General features: G+C 49.2%; 1 protein-coding gene across 1 annotated transcript in view; it reads left to right on the top strand.

Annotated features, from left to right (window-relative positions):
• Positions 1–25459, top strand: part of SYN3 (synapsin III) — a 424113-nt gene that overhangs the window by 385810 nt on the left and 12844 nt on the right. Inside the window, exons 7-9 of the mRNA XM_058568480.1 lie at positions 12626–12768; positions 17273–17347; positions 21808–21910. Of these exons, the coding sequence (XP_058424463.1) occupies positions 12626–12768; positions 17273–17347; positions 21808–21910 (321 nt within the window). The remainder of the gene's footprint in view (positions 1–12625; positions 12769–17272; positions 17348–21807; positions 21911–25459) is intronic.

Raw genomic sequence — 25459 nt, forward strand, 5'->3', positions numbered from 1 at the left:
ATCAGCACGGAATGGGAAATGAGGGTGATGGTGTCTCATCCGAGTCTAAGGTCCGGGAATTTGTGCAGTGCCCAACGTGCACACATCCCATTAGAAGTAATTGTAGTTACTTAAGAATGAAATAAAAATATTATGTGCATTGATTTTTTTCAGTTACTAAGTTGTTAGGACATAAATATTTATTCAGCTATTTAGCTCTAACTATTTAATAACTGAAACCATTTGGTATTTCTTTTGGCCTAGGAATGCCATGAAATAATTCCTGAGATGGGCACCATGAACCCAGAAAGTTTGGGAACTTCCACGTTCAGTTATTTGCAACTCCCACTTACCTCTTTTAAGCTTTTGATGCTGAGCTTGGGAATTGATTCCGAGCTAGACTCTGTGAGCATGACCTGACGTTAATGACGTACACACAGAACCTAGACTTAGTCCTGCCTTGAGAGTCTAGGAGCTGCAAGATGGATAAAAATCTACTGGGAGGGAAAACAGAGATAGAGGCGGTCCCTCTTCCCCCCATCGAACTGGCTTCTTAGTGAACAGATACCACTTTGGAATGAGCTGGATGCGGCCCTTCCTGTTATAAAAACAGGAAAACAAGCATCCATTTGTGAGGCAGGGGTACGGTTTTATTATCTCGACCCAGGAGTGGCCTACACATCCAGCTGGCCCTGCCAGCTAATTATTGCCAGAAAGAAAGACCACAGAGCAAGTGTTTTGAAGCTATGGTTATTATTTTTGGTAGAGAACATCCCAGCTTTTAGCTTATTCATAAATAACCTGGTTCAGTAAATTGCCTCATGTAGTTATCTTTGTTTGAAAACACGTTTGTCTGGGCCATCCCGCCAGGAAGGAGCACGCTCCGCACTGGGCCTTCTATGGGAACTTGATGGAGATGGATCTGGCCGAGGTGAGCCACTGCTCACACTTGCCTTAAGTGTTTCTAGACTTTGAAATAGGGCAGTGGACTTCAGTGACTCATGTGTCTCTGCATCCAGGTTAATTCCAAACCATTTTCTGGGAAGGATCTTGGCCCCATTCCCTGCATTCACCTCGAAGGGGAGATAGGATGGCCCCTCTTCCCACCTGAATCCCTATTAGCCCTAGCTTCCGTAAGAAGATGTTGAGGCCCAGTTTTCTGTTAATGTTTATGAGTCTCTTTTCAACAAGCAGCATTGGCCCCAGGGCCATTGCACCTCCTTTTTCCTCTGTACTTTCTTCACCCAGCTATTACCATGACTGGCCCTTTCCTTCATCCTTTCAGCAAATATTTACTGAATACCTACTGTGTGCCAAGCACTCTGCTGAGTGTTAAGGGTATAAGAGGGAATGATAATAATAATAGTTCACATTTATTGAATGCTTGTGATGAGCCAAGCATTCTTCCATTTACCTGTGGTATCTCATTTAATGCTCAACAACAATTCAATGTTCAACAATAAGCCAGCAAGTTATCCACACCTCATGTGGAGTAGCTACTTTACATCAACAACTTATCCACATTTTGCTGATAAAGAGAGTGAGACACAGAGAGGCTAAGTAACTTCCCCAAAGTCACACAGCTAATACATAATGGAACTGAGATTTGAGCTCACATTCTTAAATACTCTGTTATATTGCCTCCCTGGCAAGACACAAGAGGTCCCTGATCTTACTGGCTTACACTTTAGTGGAGGAGAGAGACAATTAACACATGAACAGATAAGTCAGAGGGAGTGCAAACTGGTGCAGCCACTATGGAAAACAGTATGGAGGTTCCTCAAAAAATGAGTATAGAACTACCATACAATCCAGCAATTCCACTGCTGGGTATTTATCCAAAGAACATGAAAACACAAATGCGTAAAGATATATGCACCCCTATGTTCACTGCAGCGTTATTCACAATAGCCAAGACTTGGAAGCAACCCAGGTGCCCATCAAGGGATGAATGGATGAAGAAGATGTGGTATATATACACAATAGAATACTACTCAGCCATAAAAAAGGATGAAATCTGGCCATTTGTGGCAACATGGATGGACCTTGAGGGTATTATGCTAAGCGAAATAAGTAAGAGGGAGAAAGTCAAATACTGTATGCTCTCACTCATAAATAGAAGATTAAAACAACAACAAACAATCACATAGAGACAGAGATTGGATTGGTGGTTACCAGAGGGGAAGGGAGGAGGGAGGAGGGTGAAAGGGATGAGTAGGCACATGTGTGTGGCGATGGATTGTAATTAGTATTTGGGTGGTGAACATGATGTAATCTATGCAGAAATAGAAGTATAATGATGTGCACCGGAAATTTATATGATGTTATAAACCAATGTTACTGCAATAAAAAAAAAATTTTTTAAAAAGGTGCTAAGAAAAAAAAATAATAATAAACAAAAGTAATTCAGTAGAGACTTCCCGGAGTGGACAGGGAGGAGTAGCTACTCTACATCAGGTAGTTGGAAAAGCTTCCCCTGAAGGGTCATCTGGGCTAAGACCTGAAGAAACCACCACGGAAAGCATTCAGGAAAATTGTTCCAAGCAGAGGGAATAGAAACACAAAGGCAATGAGGCAGGGACAAGTTTGGCTGAGCACAAAAGAGAGATGACCACGAACCAGGTCATATAGGGTTGTGCTTTTCAACTTGGGCTGTACACGTCTGCCTGGGGAGCTTCCAAAAATACTGATGACTTGGCCCACACCCAGAGATTCTGAGGAAATCAGTCTGAGGTTTGGCTTGGGCAAGAGGAATTTTAAAAGGAGATGATTGCAATGGTCCATTGAGGGGTAACCGTGGCTGGGGCCAGGACGGTGGCAGTGGCGGTGGCAGCATCCCTCCTTCAGCCACTGCTCCATCCGTGCAGGATTTTAAATGGCTCAAGCTGGCCTTTCCCACACAGCCCACCTGTGGTCCACAGGAAACACTCGCATTCTTAGCCTGGGTAAACCAAAGGCTGGGATGCTTAGCTGCAGATGGCCCGGGAGGGATCCAGCAGCAGTGCACCAGCCTCACCTCACTGCTCAGACACCCATCAGTCTTGCTGAGTGTCTCACCGAAGCTCCTACCAGACACATCAAGAGTGGTAGTGGTCTGGCACAACTTTTTCCGAAGAAATCATCATCTCAAAATCTCTACTCTCCAGCAACCCAATCTTGTTATATCAACATGGGTGAGTCTCCCAGTTCTTGGCCACAGTGGTCTCTGTCACGGGTCACTTTGGGAGCTGGCATCTTTATCTTCTTGCTTCAGCTCTAACTGAGACAGCGCATTCATCGGGGTCGTCCAGAGAAACAGAAGCAATAGGAAATGTGTAGAGAGGAAGACAGAGAGAAAGAGATTTGTTTTAAGGAATTGGCCCACATGATTATGAGGGCTGGAAGTCCAAAATCTGCAGAGTCGGCTGGCAGGCTGAAGACCCAGGAAGGAGGCAATGTTGCAGCTCGAGTTCAAAGACTGTCTGCTGCAGAATTCCCTCTTGTTCTAGAGAGGTCAGCCTTTCATCGTATTCAAGCCTTCAACTGATTGGATGAAGCCCACTCAGATTACGGAGGGCAATCTGCTTTACTTAAAGTCCACCAATTTAAATGTAGGTCTCATCCACAACTCCCTCACAGAAACATCCAGAATAACATTTGACCAAATATCTGAGCACCGCGGCCCCGCCAAGTTGACACATAAAATTGACCATCACAGACAGGAAGAGACCCATCTTACATCCTATTACATTATTATATTCATAGGGTATTTCCTGAAGAGCACAAGGAAATCTTATCACCAGGAGGCTTGGGGAGGCTTAGGAGAGAGACTTATTTTTCCCAGATTTCCTTTTTATATCTTTGACTTTTTTTTGCCATGTATATATATATTAGTTTCTCAAATGAAAAATAAACTATAAAAATGGATGAAAGTGATCACTGGATTGCATTTTGTTGGCCAACTGCAAACTTCTTTCTTTGAACCACACTTTAAGGAGACAACCTGAGTATGAGTACAAGGACCTGCACTAGGGGATATTATAAGAAACATCCAATCATGGAGAGCATTGTTGAGGCTGACATTTGTTACACATCACACTGTCCTCTCTAGGAGGAGCCCAGGAGAATGTCATACTGATTCTAATTCCAAGAATGGTTGTAATTCTCTTAGGCATCTGGTTGCTTCTCCTCTAAGAGACTGAATCATGTTACTGATCAAGATTTTCTTTTCTGCAATGGACACAACCCAAGAGGGGTCACACCCTAGCCGGACATTACCATATGCACTTTTGACCTCATCCTAAGCACAACTTTGTATCCTCATCCCTATTTGTCTTTCTCCTTTATTCTTGCTTTCTTTTTCACCTTTTATTAGGGAAATTTGAAATATACACAAAAGAAGACAAAATAGTAAACTGGATTCCCATGTGCCAATCACCCAACTCCAACCACTATCCAGTGATGGTCAATTTTGTTTTACACACCCACACTTCCTCTCAAACACCACTGGATGCTCTTTTCATTTTTAAAAAATGAAATCTGATTCTCATACTGTAAAATTTGTCTTTCTAAAGTGTACAAGACAGTGGCTTTTTAGTATATTCACAAGATGGGATCATCACTGGTTTTTTTTTTTTTTTTTTTTTTTTTTTGGTGAGGAAGGTCAGCCCTGAGTTAACATCCATGCCAATCCTCATCTTTTTACTGAGGAAGACCGGCTCTGAGCTAACTTCTATTGCCAATACTCCTCCTTTTTTTCCCTCTTTTTCTCCCCAAAGCCCCAATAGATAGTTGTATGTCATAGCTGCACATCCTTCTAGTTGCTGTATGTGGGACGCAGCCTCAGCATGGCTGGACAAGCGGTGCGTCGGTGCACGCCCGGGATCCGAACTTGGGCTGCCAATAGCGGAGTGCGTGCACTTAACCGCTAAGCCATGGGGCCGGCCCCCTATCACTGATATTTAACTCCGAGACATTTTCGTCACCTCGTACCCATTAGCAGTCACTCCCCATTCCCCTTTCCCCTCAGCTCCTGGCAACCACTCATCTAATTTCTGTCTCTATGAATCACCTGATTATTTTAAAGCAAATCCCCACTATCACATCATTTCATCTATAAGTATTTCGATATATATTTCTAATACATAAGGGCTTCTAATAAATAAGGAAAAAAATCCTTTAACATAGCCAAATACCATTATTATACCTAAAAACTTAGTAATAATTATTTAATATCATATAACACACAGTCAGTGTTCAATAGTCCCTTGTTAATTGATCTCCTCTCATTGTATCCAAACAAGGCCCTCATATTTCACATGGTTGGTATGACTTAAGTCTCTTTGATCTGTAACAGTTCACTTCCTTTTATTTTTTTTCTTGTCATTTATTTGTTGGAAGGAAAGAAAGGTCATTTTCCTGTAGAATTTCCTACATTCTGTATTCAGCTGATTACAGCTCCATGGTGTTCCCCTGTCGCCTGCATTTCCTATAAACTGGTGGTTATAGAGACTCGATCTCACTCAGGTTCTCAGTTTTGGCAAGAATACTTCATAGGTGGCAGTGGCTGTTTCTCTTGCATATCTGTAGACATAATCATGTCTGACTGTCTCTCTTTTGAGATTTAAGACTGATCAGAGAGTTCAGGTGTTGTTTGCCTGATCCACACATTAGGAAGTTCCCTGTCAGCCTTTCCCAATGGCCTGGGCCTGGATCATCATTGCCCAGATCCGTTAATGCATTGGGTTGATTGTTGCAGAAGGATGATGTTCTAATTCGCTTATTCCTTCTGCATTTTATTAGCTGGAATTCATCTAAAAAGAAGAACTTTTCCTCATCAGTTTGGATGATTATACAGTAGATAGATTTGTAACTGGATGAATAATTGTGTAAATAACTATGAAAAAAAGTGTTGATTGATAGTTCAGCAAAGAATCTCAACAATCATCCAACTAAAGAGAACCAACTTTTATTGAGCACCCACGAGGTGCCAGACGCTCTGCTAGGTTGGTCCTTTGACGTTCATTATAATTTCATTAAAAACTCCTAATAATCCTGCAAGGTCGTTGTTGTCATCACATGTAACAGATAAGGAAACTAAAGCCCAGAGAAGCAACTTAAATAAGGTCAAACAGCTGGAATTAGGTATAGGAAGAGTGCGCCAAAATCACGAACGACGGAGCTGAGAGGGACAGTGAACAGGTTAGATGACAGATCAATATCGGAGGATGAAAGGGCAGGTGAAACCTGGGAGCTTTACATTTACGGGGGGAAATGGATTAAAACCACTCAAGTCCAAGCCCAGAGAGATGTGGACAATCAGGATCTTGTGTTCAGAAATGATCTAGAGATATTAGCTTAGAACAAGCTCCATACTGATCTTAGAAAAGCTGACATTGTATTTAGCTGCATTAATAGGAACAAGATAATTAACAGGCTCGAAGCTCCATTTGGATAAGAATCATAAATCTCTTGTTCCCTATTGCATCTCCAGCCCCCAGCATAGTATCTGGAAAAGCACTCAGTAATTATCTGGATCTATTGGGCACTCAATAGGTATCTGTAAATACTTAGATATATTCATTCAATCATTGAACACATTTACTGTGTTCAATGCGCCCGTTGTTCCCTGAGTGCTGGTATAGGGTACTTGAAATACAGCGGTGCTGCCGCAGAGCTTACATGCTAGTGGGCTGGCAGAGAAGAAAGACAACACACAAATAAAGAGATAAGGGTGTGAAGTGGTGGTAGAAGTGCTGTGGGGAAAAATTAAGCAGGGTAAGGCGGATGAGGAGCGCTGGGTGAGAGGAGTAACCTCATGTATGGTGGTCAGGGAAGACAGCTCTGAGAAGGTGATGCTGGAGCAGAGACCTGAATGAAGTGAGAGTGTGAGCCACACAAGCAAGGAACAGCAGGTGCAAAGGCCCTGAGGCAGCATTATACCAGATGTATCCCAGATGGAGGGAGGTGATAGTCTTATCCAATCTCAGCTGGTGAAACTTCATCTGGAGTATGGTGTGTAATTCTGGGCACCACATCATTTAACAGATTGTCAAGCAAGGGTGTTTCAAGGTAGTTAAGAGTCTGGAATCAGCTCGTGTTAGGGTGAGTTAAAGAAGAGAGTGACTTAGGCACACTTGGGTGGCTCTCTTCAAGTGGATGAAGAGCAGACACAAGGCAGAAGGCCAAGACTTACACTGCATGATCAATAATTGGGACCATTCATTCACTCTTGGTGCAATATACAGTAGAACAAGTTCCCTAAAGTGGAATGAGCTGGCTTGTCCAGTAGTGAGCTCCCTGTTGTTGCAGGTGTTCAAGCAAATAGCAGACAATCTACTGAGGATATAGAAGATGACTTGCCCATCCCAGGCTGGAATTTGGAACAGAAGACCTCTGGGGTGAATCCCATTGAGGAGATTCAGAATTGTACCCTGACTCCTCTCTCCCGTTTCTCTCCCTATCCATTTCCACTCTCCCTCCTTCCTCACCCTCAGGACGGGAGCACACGTGCACACACACACCAGGTATACAATTCAAAAAGCAGAAAAGGAGGGAAGCGTGAGAAACTGAACGGGGATAAGGTGAGGGGAAGGAGGGAGGAGAGACTGAGGGAGGGATGAAGAAGAGATGAAAACAACACTGAAAGGGGTCGGGGGAAGTTGGCAGAGGTGGGGAGAGGAGGAGGTGAAAAGAAGAGATTGGAGAAAAAGGAAAGAAGAAGGAAGCGACAAAGGAAAAACAAAGGAGGAAAGAGACAAAGAGGAGATGATGATATTAAAAGTGAGAGGAAAGGGTGAGAGAAGGCAAAGGAGTGTGGGAGAGAGGAAGGATGGGGAGAGGGAGGAGGAGAGAGGCAGAAGGAGAGGAAGGCAGAGAGAGGAGGGAAAGAAGAGGAGAGGCACGGAAGGGAGACGATGGGAGGGGAGGCGGGCTGTGGATGTGAACCTTCGGAGTCAGGGAGTTCACGGCGGCCCCGTCTCAGGTCCCCAGAGCAGCAGATGGGTAATCCTGAGTCACAGCTCATTTAGGACTTCCTGTTTTCAGCTCATCTCTGTGAACACTTGGAGGGGTTGCCAGCCCTCGTAAACAAAGCAGAGTGCCAAGGCTCCCTGCCCCGGCCAGCAGCCATTTCACCATCCCCGTGGCTGCCCGCCCCCAGTACCCTCACCTCACCTACACTTAATGCCTGAGGACCAGCCCAGAGTCCCCTCCAGCACCCACCCACCCCGGGCACCAGGCCACCTGCCCTCTTCTCCGGGGTCCCTGACTTCATCATGTTCTCAAGGGCTCACGATGGAAGCCGTAAACTTCTGAGACTGTGAACTCTGGTCCGAGCATTTACAGAAAAATTCACCCTATAAAAGATAAGTTTCCCTGAGACACATTTTCTTTGCCTTTTTCCAAGCTTCCATATTTTTCCTTCAGCTACCCTGTCCCATCCCAAGTTATGAGCGGATCTTTATCCAGAATTCTTAAATTCAATCCAGCAAACACGTTTGGAGCCTCTGCAACACGCTGGGCGCCAGTGTTACAGCTGGGAACGAGACGCGTTTTCTGTCCTCAAGGAGCTCACAGTCTAAAGGGGACACAGACGTGACTGGATCTAAAAGTGGAGGTGGGCTTTATAGGGCCTGGACGTTATAAATTTGGGAGGCCCTCTGTAAGGAAAATAACATAAAATTTGCCAGGAACATTGGGCCAAGGCCTCTCCTGGGGCTTGGAAGAGCTCATGTACAAGAGACCTGGGCTACGTCCTCACTCATGGAGAGGGCGGGATGAGCGCCCCCACCCCAAACCTCCCGGACTGTGATAGGAGAGAGGGCTTCACAAAGGGAAGTTGGGCTGGCCACTAATTAATTAACTAACTAATTAATTAAACCACCATGTCTATACTGTCTTTCTTTGCTCTCTTTTGTCTATCCTGTGAATAAATGAATGCATGCATGATGCATTTAACAAATATTTACTCAGGGCTCCTATAATAATTGGGATAAAATTCAGCTGCTGTAACAAAGACCTAAGGTGGCTTAAACAAGCTAGAACTTTCTCACATAATGGTCTGGGCAAAAGCAGCCCAAGGCTGGTGTGGATCTTACTTGGGTTCAAGGACCCAGGCTCCTTCCATCCTAATGATCATTCGTTCCTGGGGTGTTGCCCTTCAGACACAAAGTCAATGATGGTACTCACCTCAGCCAGCAAGAATTTCAGACCCCACTTCTGCTCATATCCCATTGGCCAAAATGTGATCACATGACCACACACAGGTACCAGGGAGATGGGGAAATGTAATATTTATTCTGGGTGGTCATGTGCCCCCAGATCAGGGCGTTTCATGACTATAGAAGAAGAGAATGGATGTTGTAGACAACTGGACGTCTCTGAGACAGCCTGCAGTGTATGCTGTGCTGTCTGGGAAACCAAGAGCAGAAGTTCTGGTCCTTTCCAGAGCCTCTCAGTGACGAAACTGAATTAGACAAGCTGTCCCTGCAAGCTCTCACACCCATTCTTTCGTTTCAGTAACTCTGACTCTGTCCACTGCATCCCAAATGTTGGCTGAGGATAAAACACTATGACCACCCAAAGGGCAGCTGGAGGAAGAGGAGGCAATATAGAATGTGAAGAAGTTGCCAGAAAAAAAGGAAGAGAATAGTGGTATGGAAATCAAGTGTCAAAAATTTCACCGATTTCGTATGCCACCAAAATGGATGGAGGAGGGCCAAAGGAGCTCTAGTGGACTCTCCAGTGAGGAGGTCAAGATGACCTTTGCCAGATCGATTTCAGTGGAGCGGCGGAGAGTGAAATACAAAGAGAGTGGGTTTAGGAGTGGGTGGGAAATAAGGATGCAGAGAGAGAGAGTGCAGTGAGCAACTGAGGTATTGAAAAGCAGGAACAATTTGAGCATAGTGGGTCCATGATCATGTTGATCCAAAGGATGAAGAATCAATGAAGAGCAAGAGACTAAAAATAGGGCCGGCCCCATGGCATAGTGGTTGAGTTCAGCACACTCTGCTTCGGTGGCCCAGGTTCACAGATTCAGATCCCAGGCACGGATCTACACCACTTGTCAGCCATGCTGTAGTGGCAACCCACATACAAAATAGAGGAAGACTGGCACAGATGTTAACTCAGGGCTAATCTTCCTCAAGCCAAAAAAGAGAGAGAAAGGAAGATTGGCAACAGAAGTTAGCTCAGGGTGAATCTCCCTCAGCAAAAAAAAAAAAGAGGGGGACTAAAAATACACAGCAGAAATATAGTTGGGCTGCTTTAACAAAGACTAAGATAACAGTCAATTAAAAAAAGATTGAAGGGGTTGGCCCCGTGGCTTAGCCGTTAAGTGCGTGCACTCTGCTGCTGGCGGCCCAGGTTCGGATCCCGGGCGCGCACCGACGCATCGCTTCTCTGGCCATGCTGAGGCCGCATCCCACATACAGCAACTAGAAGGATGTGCAACTATGACATACAACTATCTAGTGGGGCTTTAGGGGGGAAAAAATAAATAAATAAAATTATTAAAAAAAAAAAAGATTGACGTTTACCTCTCTCTCATGTAAGAGTCTGAGCATACACAGTCAAAGGTTGATCAAGGACTCCATGGTGTTGGGAATCTAGGTTCCTTCCACCTTATTACTCAACCATCCTCAACATGGGGCTTCCATCTTGTGGTCCAAAATGGCTGCTCCAGCCCCCACCATCATGTCTACATCCCAGCCAGGTAGGAGAAGGAAAAGGGAAAGAGAAGATTCCCTTTGTCTTAAAGGCACCACCCAGAGGTTGCTCACATTATGTCTGCTCACATTTTCATTGGCCAGACTTGGAGACTAGGGAACAAAGTAATCTTCAGCTAAGAGACCAAATGCCCAGATAAAACTTAGGGGTCTTATTACTGAAGGAGGAGGGGACAAGGAGCAGTCAGAGCCTTAGAGGACTTAGAACAAAGGATAGGTTCCGCCATAAGTGGGAGGAGCTGGGAGGAAGAAGTGGGAAAGTGGATGAGCTTGGAAAGGGATGGAAAATAGGGAACTCTTGCCTGGACAGCTTTGCTTTCTCTGCAAAGTGGGGCTTAGACCCATCGCTGTGAGGCTGGGGCTCTCTGAGAGCGGAGAAGAGAGAAGGGCTGCCAAGCCTCTGTCTCATCCTTGTTTACGATCTGTTTGGGTGGAACAGCAGGCATGCACTTGTAGATAGCCTGAGATGCTTCAAAGAACAGCTGTGCTCTGGCAGTCCTGAGTTTCCTTCCCAGCTCTGTGCTTAGCTGCTCTAGGGCCTTGGACAAGGCGAGGAATCCCAGCTCCCACATCTGCTAAACGGCCATCATAACGCCCGCCCTGCCTGCTTCGCAGTCCTATTTTGGGCCCCACAGAAGAGCTATGCGGATGCTTTGTAAGTTGCGAAGTTGGGGCAGATGTGGATGGGCATCATCCTAGAGGGATGGAGTTGTCGGGGCACTGCTGAGCCTTGAAGGGAGGCAGGAAAGGGCTAGAAGGAGAGGTTGGAAGGACAGGTTGCCCAGCCCCACCTGGCGCCTCCAAGGGATCTGGGCTCTGCCCACCTCTGGCCCAGTGTCGGAACTCCTCCGCTGTCTGGTGAAGGTGACAGGGGAGGGGACACCCACGCAGCTGTCCACAGCTGCTGGGAGTCCGCCTCTGTTCTGTCTCGAGATCCCTATCACGGAGCCTTGGCCTTGGAAGCTCTGCTGGGACGCTTCCCTGACCCCAGGGCACCACCCTGTGTTCTTGACCTCAGCCCAGTAAACAGCATGAGTTTCTCCCCAGGCCTTTGGCCGAGCAGAGCTAGCCTTGTCCAGTGCATACGCACACACACATGCTCACACAAAAACACACACACTGCCTGCACACATGAGCACCACATACAACACACCACACACAACACACAACGAACATCACACACATGCAGACACGTCACATATAGATACCATAAACTACACATACCGCACACACATACCCCACACCCCACACACACAGACGTATCCCACAAACTCCACATCCACACACCCTACACACACACACCACACACACATACACACCTACACACTCCCTTCTTTCTAACTGGTCTCTGTCTATCCCATATCACATCCCTCCATTCAACCTTCTATATAACTGCTTGAATGATTTTTCTAAAACACAAATTAGGCTACTTTCTTATTTAAACGCCTCTCTTTAGAATTTCAGTGGCTTTCCAGAGCCTTCAGGCTAAAATTCTAGCCCCTTACCCGAGCTATTGAGGCCCTCCACGCTCTGTTCCCGTCAGACAATCCCCTGCAGCCGTCCCCCACCCTCCTGCCCCATCGGCCAGTCTGAACCACTTGCCCATGCCCGCTCCTCATAAGGCTCCTCCCACCTCCTTTGCCCATCCTCTGTCCTCTCCAGAGAATGCCCCTGCTCCGTAGTCCCTCTGAGAATCATCTTTGCTCTTCCAAACCTTGCTCAGAGCTCACCTCTTCAAGATTCCCTCGACTACCCAAATGGAATGCTCCCTTCCTTTTCTACAGGTGTGTAGTGGAATGACTTGTTTGCTATGTCTGTCTCCCCCGCTAGGCAGGCGACCTTTTGAAGGTCACCGTGTACGGAGAACTGGGTCCTGGCACTGGGGAGGCGCTCGGTGAATGCTGGGTGGGTGGTGCTCACCCCCTCATCCTCCCACACAGATCAAAGTAGAAAACGCACATGACTACCAGGACGTCACAAGCATGGTGGCAATGGCCAAGACCTATGCCACCACGGAGGCCTTCATCGACTCCAAGTACGACATCCGCATCCAGAAAATCGGGTCCAACTACAAGGCTTACATGTGAGTCCCTGGACGGGGGCTGGGGAGCTGGGAGGCAGGGTGGGAGGATGCGCATGTCCAGCCCTGTCTCCTCCGCCCCGAGAGGATGGGCAGAGACCCCACCGGCACACCCAATACTCACCCTTTCTGTCTCCTCCACTGCCCTTCTTCTCTGGTCAGCCCAGCTGAGGGCTAAGGTTCTGTTACGGCTTATCCCAGGGTAGAAATCTGTCCACCCAGATGAGGGCTGTTTCCCCCAGAGGAAGAAAGATGCTTAGCATGTTTGGGGGAACTTCCAGTATATTCGAGGTGTGTGTCATAGAAGACAAGACTGAAAGAGAAACTTGGGGACAAATCAAGGAGGGCCTTGAAAGCCTTGCTGAGGGTTTTGGATTTTCTTCTGTTCTCTTTTGCGCAGACAAGTAGCATCCTCTGACCTGTACTCATAAAAAGACGGCTCTGGGGCCACGGGCTGCGAAAGAGTTTCTCCAGAACCAGTAAGAGCAGTTAGGAGATCATATCAGCTCTCTCTAGCCACAAGCAACAGAAACCACATCTGACTAATTTGATGGAGCTTTTTAAAGGGAATTTATTAGAAAACCATGAATGGTCAGAAACTTGAAAAGACAAACCACTAAACTATCAATTTCAGAAATATTAGGATCCAGGGCAGCCCCAGGAATCTGGGTAGCCGGAAGTAATAAATAATCTTCACAGCAACTCCATTCAGAAGTGAATCTGCACTAATCATTTTCAGGACTTAAGACTGTGGTTCCATGGAAACAATGTCAACCGGTCCAACTTTGATCACATACTTATTGGTTAGAGAAAGGCAGAAAACCAGTGTGGAGAGTTCCACCCAGGTGGCATGCAATATGGGCATGGTCGTTCCCCAGTGGAAATAGAGACGCTGTGACGAAGGGGGAAGGAATGAATGCCCAGGGTGACTCACCCTGGAGCTGTGGTTATAAGGATGAGAGGGACTTTTTGAATAGGTGGGAGTCTCCATCCTTGGAGAGGTCTTATCTGCTCCGAGGCCTGCTTCTGCCTTTGGAATGTTATTGTTGGTTCCACATGAAGTGAGACTCCCAAGACCCAACCGGCGCCTGTTGCCAAGCATTTATGGAGCACTGACTGTGTGCATGGCTCCATATTTGAGGACTGCAATGGCTGGGTCTGGACACTTGGAAATCCCTCTAGGTGCCTCTCTGTGGTGGAGCTCTGCTCTAGGTCAGGGTCAGCAGACCACAGCCCACGGGCCAAATCCAGCTGTCGCATGTTTGTGTAAATAAAGTTTTATTGATCACAGCCACACACATCCATTTACGTATTATCTAAGGTTGCTCTTGCACTGTCTGGATTGCCTAGACCAGGGGTCAGCAAACTTTTTCTGGAAAGGGCCAGATGGCAATTGTAGGTCTTGCAAGTCATATAGTCTCTGTTGCAACTACCCGACTCTGCCATTGCCTGGGAAGCTGGAGAAGGTGCAGGGAGTGGACCTACAGGGAAATGTTCCCAGGAAAGGTGTGGAGCCAGTTCTCCAGGAGTACTTCTGCCCTGTCTTGCCAGTCACTCTCTGGCACCCATGAGCCAAGCCAGGCCTGTCACTGCTCTCAGATGCCCCCAGGGTGATAAGATCGCCTCTCCATGCCCCCTCCAAGTTAGGGAACATTCCAGTGCGGCAGTCCAGTGCATTCTTGAGGCCCCCACGGTCCGTCATGATATCATTTCCCTCGTCTCCTCATTGTTCGAGTTTCCAGTTGACATTGACGACACCTTGTTCCAGTTTCTCTTCTTGAGGATTACCTCATTGCCGCATTCTTTATGCTGAGCCTTTCTGCCCTGACAGCTCCAATTTGTCATTAGTTATGGCGTTTCCTGGACCCCGGGTTGGCCCGCATCCGAGGGAGGGGGTTCGTGTCAGACCTCAGTGTACAATGCCCTCTCCGCCCCGACCGTTCAACCTCCTTTCTGACCCACTTCCTGCCCTGCACTCGGGCCTTTGTGCTTGTTGCTACTGGGGTGTCGTCATTTCTAGGTCCTCTCAGCAGACGGAGCTAGAAAATATATGTGTGTAACTCAACCTGTGCAGACACACGTATCTGTGATTATTTCTATATAGATCCAGCGATAGCTAAAGCTACAGAGAATTCATATTGATGCCTCAGACTTTCATCTAGTACCACACGATTCATTTTAGCCTTCCCAGATTGCTTATCTATAACTTCCCACTCCAGCAGGGAAAACCTATCTCCCACTATCTGCCATCAATTTACTTATTTGTTCACTTCCGGTATACGGGCGCGTTACAGAACCGTTAACTGATAGCCTGATGAGAAACAACTCTACCAACTACAGTACAGGGCTTATGTACTGTTCCTTCTGTATTTAGTCACAGGGCCTCCATTCATTTCCAAGGTCACTAAGGTCAAACCTTTCCACCCACCCCCACCCTCTTCAACGAGGGAGTCAACAGCATACACTTGTCATGTAGGTAGATTCTTCTGTCACAGTCTACATTCCATCCTACATTCCAGTGGCTGCATCGCATTTGGGCCAACTGACTCTTTTCCCCAAGCCTGTGATAGGCTCTGCCATGGAGAGTCATGGATAAGAGCATGGAGCTGCTCAGATATGGTTTGGTGGCTTCTGCTGCTAAGTGGGAATGATAATAATAATAATGTTCATCTCATTAGATTTTGTGAGGATGAAATAAGCCAGTGCTTATAAAGCCCTTAGACTCATGTCCCAGACATGGAAAGTACTCATTAAATATCAGCTCTCACTATCATTATCTTCTTGGAAGGAGAGCAATCTGGCTTGTGTTCCTGCTGCTTCTGGCATTGGGATGCCTTCTTTTCTTGTCTCCACTTACTGAAAAATAATAGTAGCACCCATTGTACTAAGAGATTTATGGGAATATTTCCTTTAGTCCACATTTCATTTAGTCCACCCTATAAGGATGGTACTATAACTATTCCCATTTTACCAATGAGAGAATAAGGACTCAGAGATGTTGTCCATGGTTATACAGCTAGGAAATGCTGGAACCAAGATTCAAACTGGCATCTGTCTGACTGAAGTCAGTTCTTACCTTCTCTTCTTACCACCATACAGATCCCACTATACCAAATCCTACTCATTCTCCAGAGCTTATCTCAATGGCTACCTTCTGGGGTCATATTAAGTGTCTCCCATTTCTCCTTTGCTTCCCCAAAGCTCTTCACTCATGTATATTGCTAACCCTACCATGCCTATACTCTGGTTTTAGGCTAGTCCACCCTTCTAGGTAGTGAGCAGCCTGAGGTAGGGGTCATCTCTGCACACTCAGACTAGTCCACTACCCAGGACAGAGGGTGGTCTGGTGAGTGTTTTGCAAATTGAATTGAATTGAGTTGAGCTGAACTAAAGTAAACAGAACTGACATAAAGCTTATCAACATCACTGCACCTATTGGCCACCATCTATTCTCAGCATCTGCTGCCCTCGGATACACTTCGTTTTCTCTTTTAGAAAGACATATTTTTATAGCAATTCCTCTCCCTGGTTCACCCTTTAATCTCAACCACATGCCTTCCCTTGGCCACAAAACAAATCGCTTTACCTCTGCCACTTTGCTTAAATCCTTTCAGCCTTTGCTGAATCCAGAGATGCCATTGGAGATAGTCTGTCTGGACTTTCCCCAGTATACACCGTCCCTTACCTAGTTACTGGGCACTTACTACATGCCAGGTCCCGCTAGACACTGGGGATACGGGGGCTGAGTCAAATATGTCCCCTGCCCTCAGGGGAGACAGGACACTAAAGCAGTCACTGCAGTGAGAGGAGCATTACTAAACATTGGCATAGGGTGCAGTGTAGGGGGCTCTACTCTTGTTGGGGAAGGTGGGCTGTCAGGAAGTCACATTTCAGATGAAATTTGAAGGATGAGTAGGACTTAGGGAGGCAGAGATGGAGACGAAGACTGGATTAGGCAAAGGGAAGAAGGTGTGTGGAGGCCTCGACATGGGAAAGAGCCATGGGCATTGGAAGGGAGCTCAGTTGTTGCTGGAGCAGAAAAGGCAAGGGAACAGAGAGGGTGATGAGGCCAGAAGGCCCTCCTGCTCTTCACCATGGGAAAGTAATCACTTCTCTCCATGGATCATTTTTCCTACATTTTGGGGCTCTCAAAAAATTCAAGATTCACCAGGGGCTATATTGCCCTAGTTCCCCTTCTCAGAAACAGGAGGCCAAGATTTGGAAGACTTCATCTGATGGTATAGGCATTTTTTAATTTAGATTTCAAATTTTAGATTTCAAAGATGGCTTAGAAAAAGTCCACAAGATCAAACAAATAAGGCAGTCAACATAAAGGGAAATAAAAACAGAAAAATAAAGCTGATGACGGGATGTGTACCTAAGAATACAGGCCATAATGTGAGCCAGATATTTGAATCAGAGACTCCTAACAGCCAAAGCAAAGAAGGAAAGCATATCAGTGACAAGTGTCCCTACTGCCCTCACTGTGTTATTTGTTCTGGTACAGGAGAACCTCCATCTCTGGAAACTGGAAGGCCAACACGGGCTCTGCCATGCTGGAGCAGGTGGCCATGACAGAGAGGTAAGAGACAAAGGAGGTGGATAGGGAGAGACACTGGCCATAGTGGGAGGTGGGTGTGGGATACAACAAGGAGCCTGTAAGAATGCCACCTCACCCTCTGGCCAGTGTCTCACACCCACAGAGCACTTTCCTAGGCATGGCCCACTTTACTGCCCACAACGACCTGCAGGGCTGGTATTATAATAACCCCAGTGTGCAGATGGGAGAAGAAAGTTCAGAGAGGGAAAGTGACTTATTCAGGGTCCCAGAGTTGGTCAATGACAGAGCTGAGAGTAGAACCCTGATGTGTACACTCCACGTCCAGGGGTCTTTCCGGCCCTGCCCAGCTGCTGCAGAGAGAGAGAGCAGGGAGTCCTCACCAGTCCCTCCCTGCTCTGACAGCTGCATGGAAGCATCCTTGTTAGGGCACCAGGGGTATTGGAATGTCCACTCTTCTCTCGGACTTATTTCCATCTTAATATGAGGACGGAGAGGCTGATTTCCTTCAAATCATGAGTGTGGCAGGGGTGTGCTCTGGCTGAAACACCCTCAGGTTTCCCTCCCTTTAAACACCGCTGCGAGCCATCCCACCTGAAGAAGTGCCCGTCACCTGCTCTCGGGGCCAGCAGCACACACACATCCTTCCTGCATGCCCAGTGAGCTCTGCAGGCAAGCATGCAGCAGTCAGGACAGAGCGTGGGCTTCGGGGTCAGAAAGGTCTGCTCAGTGAACCTTTATTGAGTGCCTACTGCATGCCACCTATGTTGAGCACTGAAGAGGCTGAGAGGAGAAGATCCAATGCCTTCCTTCAAGATCTCTGTATCAGTTGCAAATGTCAGAACACAAATCAGATTGATTTGAGCCAAAAGGGGGATTTATTGGCTCTTGGCAACGACAACTGCAGAAGCACAGCTCCAGGTAAGGCTTCAGACCCATTCTTCCCACCTCAGTTCAGCTTTCTTCTATGGTGGCTGGCTGGCTTATCCGGTGGCCCGCAGCGGTCCAGGCTTACATCCCGACAGTGTGAGTCCAGCAGAAAGCCAACTTCTCACCCCACCATTTCAGTCAAAGCTTGAACTGAGCCTTGTTCACTGATTGGCCTTGCTTAGGTCACATGATCATCCCTGAACCAATCACTATGGCCCAGAAAGCAGCAGTGCTGTGATTGGATAGGCCTGTGTCCTTGTCTCCGCAGGGAGACTGGAGGGGACCATCCAGCTCTAGCAGTGATGACTGAGTGAGGCTTAGGGAGGGATGTAACGCCAACGAATATCAGGAAGTGTATAGTAGGAGGGAAAATAAGCATTGTGCAGGCTAAAATAACAGGGCTATTCCTGGCTCCCCAGCTAATGAAGGAGACAAAGAGTATGGTAATCTTAGGGTGAAAGTGAGCCTTGGGTGCTTGCAGTGGGATCATAGAGAAGGGGCACCCAGCACAGACTAGGGAGAGGTGAGATCAGGGAAGGCTTCCTGAAGGAGGTGGTGCCGGAATCACGTTGTAAAGAATGAGGAGGGGTTGGGAGGTATTCGTTTCTTTCTTTGTCAGTTATTTGTGGAGCACCAGCTGGGAGCCGGTAATTGAGGTAGGCCCTGGGGAAATGGTGGCAAACAAGACAGACATAGTCCCTGCCCTCATGGAACTTCCAGTTCAGGGGCTCTAAGCTGAGGAAGCAGCGTGAACGAAAGTGAGTGGTCCTGCTCCTTCCAAGCTGTGTTACCTAGGTTAGGTTAACTAACCCTTCTGAACTTCTTCAACTGTAAATTGGAGGTAATAATACTCAAGTCAGAGAGCTGAATGAGAGAGGGATGTTCGGTACCTGACCCAGTACTGGCCCGTGGCAGGAAGGGGCCAGTAAACATGGCTTCCGTCCCCTCCTGTCAACCGCAGGTGTCAGCACCTCCCTTCACTCTGGGAACCCACCTATGCTAACTTGTCTCAAAGGGCTTGTGCTCCTCACCTGGCACAACTGAACCATCTGGCCTGGGGCTGTCACATCCTTCCCCCGGTGGGCATGCGTGGGACAGTCGTGGCCCTATTCTCCACGGCCTCTCCAGAATGTGAGCCCAGCCTTCTCCAGTGCCTCAGGAGCTGCTCACGGATGTCTCCAGCAGGCCACCGTCTCCCTGGCTCTGCTCAGTCCCAGGCCACATGGGCCATCCCTGTAGGGGCCTCCCATGCAAGTGGTCTGCTCAGACCTGGAATTACTTTCCCTTCTGCAAAGACATGGGCAGTGCCCCAAGGCCTGGGACACAGCTCCCCAGTTCCATCTCCACAGGAGAAGATTCTCTGGGGCCCATAAATTCTGTGATTCTGGCCCTCCTTCCACCTGGCTCACCCGCTTGCCAGGTAGCCTGACTGCTGGACGATGCCAGTGACGTGGCTTCGTGGGTGCTGGTCCCACCTGGCTGGAGGGGAGCACCGACCGCATGTTCTCCAGTCCCTCCCACGTGGCTCCACCGTGAAGTCTCTTCCTTGGCCCTGGTCGGGGGGATGAGGGATCCTGTGCCCCATGGAGTGCAGCCAGTAGCTGACCCAGAAGTGCATCATTTGAAAACAGCCTCTAGAAGCCAGTTGCCTCTGGGCCTAGTCCAGACGTCCATCTTCTGTTGAGAAGAAACCTGATTAGTGAGTGTGTCTCAGGACGCAGGTCTCCCTAAGCTGGAGGTGCCCTGCCAGTCAGCCATTGGAGCCAAATACAGGGACCCTGATCAGAGGCCCCCGGGGGCTCTCAGAGCTCCAAGGACCAGAGGTCTCCCTCCATGTGGCTGCACATCAGCATCACACGGGAAGCTTTAAAAACCTATAGAGGTCATTCTAACGCAGAGTGGGCCCCCCCAAATCTGCCTGTTTATTTGTATATTTGTTTCCTTAACTCTCCTGGTGATTCTGATGCACAACCAGAATCAGGCCTTCCCATTTCACAGAAAAGGAAACTGAGGCTGCAAGAGGGAGAGGCTTGCCCAAAATTATAGAGGAAATTGATAGCAAGAATCCAGGGCGCTGGTCTCAGCGCTGAGGGAGAAGAGGCTGGGATGTGCTCTGACTGCGGGAAGAGTGGCTCGCGTGGACCGTGGAATCAGACAGGATCTGGGTCTGGAAGCAGATACAGTCACTCATTAACCTCTGAGCCTCAGTGTCCTCATCAGTAAAATGGGTTAAACCTTCCTGATAGAGTTGTTGTGGGGGTTAGATAGAATGAGGAGTCCACCCCCCACAGACTGCCTGGCGCATCATAGGACCTCAATAGGCGTGAGTTTTCATCCTTTCTTCTACTTCTACGATCTCCCATGTTCCTTGCTACAGTTGGAAGAAAGAACTGGACTAAGGGCCAGGAGATCTTGGCAGTCCTGGCTCTATTACTGCCATGCTGTGTGACCTGGCCAAGCTGCTCTCCCTCTCTGGGCCTCAGTGGGCACTGGCAGATAAGATGAGAGTGCTGATTCCAAGAGCACTTCAGCCATGATCTCTCCTCCTTCCAGGCCTTATGGCTCACAGACACGAATAGATCTCAGAGCAGGCGTGCCCCGTGTGACCCTGGAGAGTGGAGAGAGAAGCCAGAACGTTGACACAAATTCCCCTGTGACTCCCAAATCCAGCCACCACAAGGGAAGCCAAGTGCAAGCCCGAGAAGACTTCTCCGGATACAAGCATCCCCTTGTTGCAGGGTCAAAGTCCAGCGTTGCGATCTTTCCCCCGGCCAAGCAAACTGGCCTTGCAGCCATCAAGTGGCTGGAAAGAGAACAAAAGCAGCGGGTCCAGAGGGCCAGGCCCCCGGCCTCGAGGGAGCAGCCTGCCAGGCTCAGGGGAGAATGAGCCCTTTGTCCCCCGCAGGCTCTGTCCGACCCTGGCTCTGGGGCTGGTAGGGTGGCCTGCAGGTATTTCTGGAACCCTTGAGCAGCTTTCTCAAGGGAGAAGGACTGCAGGGCGGCTGGGTGTCCGGGATGGCTCTGGATGGGGGCAAGGCAAGACCCCACTACTGGGGAGCCAGCAAGGTCCTGGTGGGGCGAGAGGTGGCTCGGGTCTCCGAGATCTCTCCCAATTCTCGTTCCTTCTCCTCCTCGTCCTGCCTCTCTCCTGCCTTCCTGGCTCCCTTTCTATTCTCTCTCCCTGTCTCTGTCTCTGTCTCTCTCTCACTGTCCATCTACGTCTCTGCCTCCCTTTGTACCCATTCTGTCTCTCTCACTGCCTTCCTCCCTCTCCTGCTTCTCCCTCCCTGTGTCCCTGTCTCTCCCAGTGCCTCTCTGTCTCTCTCGGTGTCTCTGTCTCTCTCTGTCTTACTGTCTCTCTTGCTGCATCTCTGTCTCTTGTTATTTCTTACCCTCTCTCTCCAACTCTGATGGGTGCCTGTGTGTCACTGTCTGTCTCACGCCCTGTTTTTCTGTGTGTTTCTATCCATCTCTCTCCGCCTCCCTCTCCCTCTGCTCCCCCTTCTCTACTCCCTCCCCCGCCATGCTCACTGTCTGTCTGTCCATCCCTGCAGGTACAGGCTGTGGGTAGACAGCTGCTCAGAAATGTTTGGCGGCCTGGACATCTGCGCTGTCAAGGCCGTGCACAGCAAGGATGGCAGAGATTACATCATTGAGGTGAGGGGTGAAGGAGGAGGTCCTCCCGGGCTGGGCTGGCGCCTGGGCAGGCATGCCAGAGGGAAGGAAGCCAACTGTGGCCTCCAGCATGGTCAGCTGTGGTCTGGCTCTTGACTGGAGCACATGCAGGCCAGGCCTCCACGAGCAGCTCGCAGAGGCTTCTCATCCACCACTGTATGTCCCTCCCCATCCCCACCCCCGGCTATATCTAAAGCCTTAATGCCCGGGGGTTCTGAGCTCCAGAACCCAGGAGCCTCGAGAACTCCGGGCATGAGGTTTGACAACTTTCCCCAATCTGGGGGCCTAAGGGTAAGGGAGGAGCATCAGGCCGAGACTCAGCAAGATTCTGTCCCGTTGGGCCGCTTAAATTTTCTCAGCGTCCGAGTGTGTAAAGAGGGCACACTTTCCCGGTTACCATGCAGAGAGTCTATCGTCTGTTCATTCAACAAACATGTACTTCGGGGCTCCCTCGGGCTGGGCATGGAGGCTGCTCTGGGGACACAGCCATGAACAAGACAGACATACCATGTGCAGGCTGGCAGGGAAGATGGTGACAAACAAGTAATGGCAGGGCACTGAAGGTCAGGAAAGGGGACAGCCGTGCAGGGGTGTGAGTGGAGGGAAAGAGCATCGTGAGAGAGAAGCTCGAGAGGGGCTGTGGGTCCTGGAATCTCTCCCCCAGCCCTCCCGCAGCCCACACCTCTCACAGGCCCACAACCCCCTGCCGTCCTCCAGGACTGTCGCCTACATGTCTCTGTGGTCCTACACCACCCCCAACCCCAACTTCCTCTCTGTGCTTCTGCCAGTCCCACAATCCCCCTCTCTCCTCCATGACTCCTCCCATTTCTCTCCTGGTCCCATAATCCTCCTCTACCCCCAAAACAACTCCCGCTTTGTGTTTCTCCCAGTCCCTCTCCTCCATGACCCCTCTGTGTCTCTACTGGTCCCATGATCCTCCTCTACCCCCAACTTCCTCTCCACGCTTCCCTCTATCCCACAATCCCCCTCTCTCCCCCATGACCCCTGTGTCTCTCCTGGTCCCACATCCGCCTCTCCCCTCCTCAGTTCCCTTCCTTGCACTGCCCACCCCCACCCCCCAGCTCATGGCTCTCTGCTGCTTTCCCCTGAAAGTGCCCCTGTGGCCTCAGAGCTCTCCCTTCCCTCCCCAGCTTCACATCTCCACACTCACACCCCGCAGAGTCCTTCCGGCACTCCCCTGCCATGGCCTTCTCCTCAAACCACAGCAGAGGGGCGGTGCTGACACAAGGCCAAGACACGTGAGGGAGAGCTCTGCGGCCGGCCCCTCCCCGGGCTGTGGGCAGCTAATGGGAAGCACATGGCTGGGATGACCACAGGAGCCAGCCAGTCCTCCAGTCCCGCATGTCTGCGCCCCTCCCCGGGACCCAGAGCTTGGCAGGACCCGGTGACTCGATGGGTGGGAGCCCTGCTCTTGTCCCCCAGCCATGCCAGGAGGGCATCACGCCTGTGCCCAGAGAGCGGCCACCCTTGGAGGTGAAGGGGAGGGAGTCCAGGATGGACACAGCCCCCCTGCCCTCCCTAGAAAGGCAGGAAGCTCCCATGAATGAGCTGTATCTGTGTTTGCAGGTTCAGCCCTGCTCTGGAAAACAGCTCTCCCCTCAAGTCCAGGAACTGCTTTCCCTCTGGCTGCCACCAAACCTGAAATTCCCCCAGTGGCCTCTTCTCAGAGGAGACACTGAAGGGGCCAGGAGCAGAACTGCTGGCCTGCGTACTTGCTTCTGAGCCAGAGCCAGGCTGCTCCCTGGAGGGACCAGTCCCCACCATCCTGAGGATGCCCTGGGAGCTTCAGACTAAGGATGGGCCCAGGCCCTCCTGCCTGGGGCACTGCAACTCTTGAGACCCCTCCTGGCCCTCCTACCTCTGCACCTCCCCATGGGGACCACCACACATGAACTCGGCTTTGGCACACACACAGTCATTCATTTATTCCTTCACTATTGAGCCCCTACCGTGAGCACCCGACCCCAAGCCGGGGAACGGAGCGACAGCAGCGAGCATGGTGGCTGGGACCCTGCCTCCTAGGGCGTCCATCTAGAGAGGTGACTGGCAATCAGCAGATGCAGGTCTCCTGTTCTCCCCTCCCGCTGTGTCCTCTGAGTTTTGCCCCTTCTCCTTGCATTGACATTATCTCTGCCCCCAAGAGCTCCTGCCTCGCTGAATTTCCTCAACTTTCTCTCTTAGGCAACAAAACTCTGTACCCGTGGGCCCAGGCTCCCTGCCTCCAGACATTCAGAGTGTCCAGGATGAAAGACCTTTCACATTAAAACAAAAAGCAAAATTAGTGCGTTTGGACTTTCAAAAACAAGAAAACAACTTCTCAAAAATGTTCCAGAAAAAAAAAAAAAAAAAGATGGCTTTTCAGATTGTTTTTTTTTTCTCAAAAACATTGCAGAATTATTTCCTTTGTTTTGGGGTTTGGAGTGGGATCAAGGGAGATGGGGAGCTTGCTACCAAGAAGAGAAAAGGTATTTTCCCCAGTCAGGAAAAAAAGGCAGAAGAGATCCAAAAATACTGATTTCTTCAGCCACCTCTGTGGTGAGGACATAAAATTTGTGTGACATGTTTTGTGAAGATCCTCACGCAATACTCAGGGGGAAGACTCTTGTACTTGACCTCCATGACCTGTCCAGAGAATGACATTGCTCAGTGGAAAAATGTTTCCCTGGGGAGACCGGAGTGTCCACTTCCTTAGACTGTGTCCACCGTGGGGATTCCAGAACGCTCCGACCTCCTTCCTTGGGTGGCTGTTTTCCACTGCGGGGAATGTCGGAAACAGAAACCAGAACAGAGAGGGGTGGGCAGGGGTGGAGGGGGAAGGACAGGCCTGTGCACATTTAGACACACTCCACGGTTAGAACTCAGCTCGGCCCACGTGGATCAAGCGACTGTCCATGTGCCAGGCCTGGGATCCGGGATGCCAAGGACCCAGGCCCAGCCCACGAGGAGCTCTATTAGAGGACAGTGTTCAGGACTGTGCTAGAATCAGCATTCACATCCTTAAGTTTGCTTTCCAGCTTCCCAACTACAGTGGGACCTAAAAGACCCAGCTGGAAGGGTCTTCTCAGCTGCCCAAACCCCTCAGTTTGCAGTTGAGGAAAACAATGGGCCCACAGAGGAAAAGTGACCTGCCCTAGATCACACAGCAAGTCCACAGAAGAACCTAGGCCTGGAACTCAGGCTTCCTGTTCCCGGTTCTTACCGCAGAGAGCTGTTTCAGTGCTTGGTGAGAAATGGAAGGACCACAGCTTGCTAGCGGTGTGTCCTTCAACTTGCTGCTTCTTTGACCCTCAGCTTCCTCATCATTATGGTGAGGATAACGATAGTACCTGCCTCCAAAGGCTATGCTGAGATTTGTGCAGATCATCCACACCCGGTTCTTAGAACAGTGCCTGGCTCATAGTAAGTGCTCAATAAAATACAGCACTTGTTAGGATCCTTATCGTGATGAGCAGGGCTTATTGAAAGGACTGTTCATTCCTCCATTCAGCAGGTGGTTGTTGGCATACCTGT

The sequence above is a fragment of the Diceros bicornis genome, chromosome 25, assembly GCF_020826845.1.
Source record: "Diceros bicornis minor isolate mBicDic1 chromosome 25, mDicBic1.mat.cur, whole genome shotgun sequence".
In the NCBI taxonomy this organism is placed as follows: domain Eukaryota; kingdom Metazoa; phylum Chordata; class Mammalia; order Perissodactyla; family Rhinocerotidae; genus Diceros; species Diceros bicornis.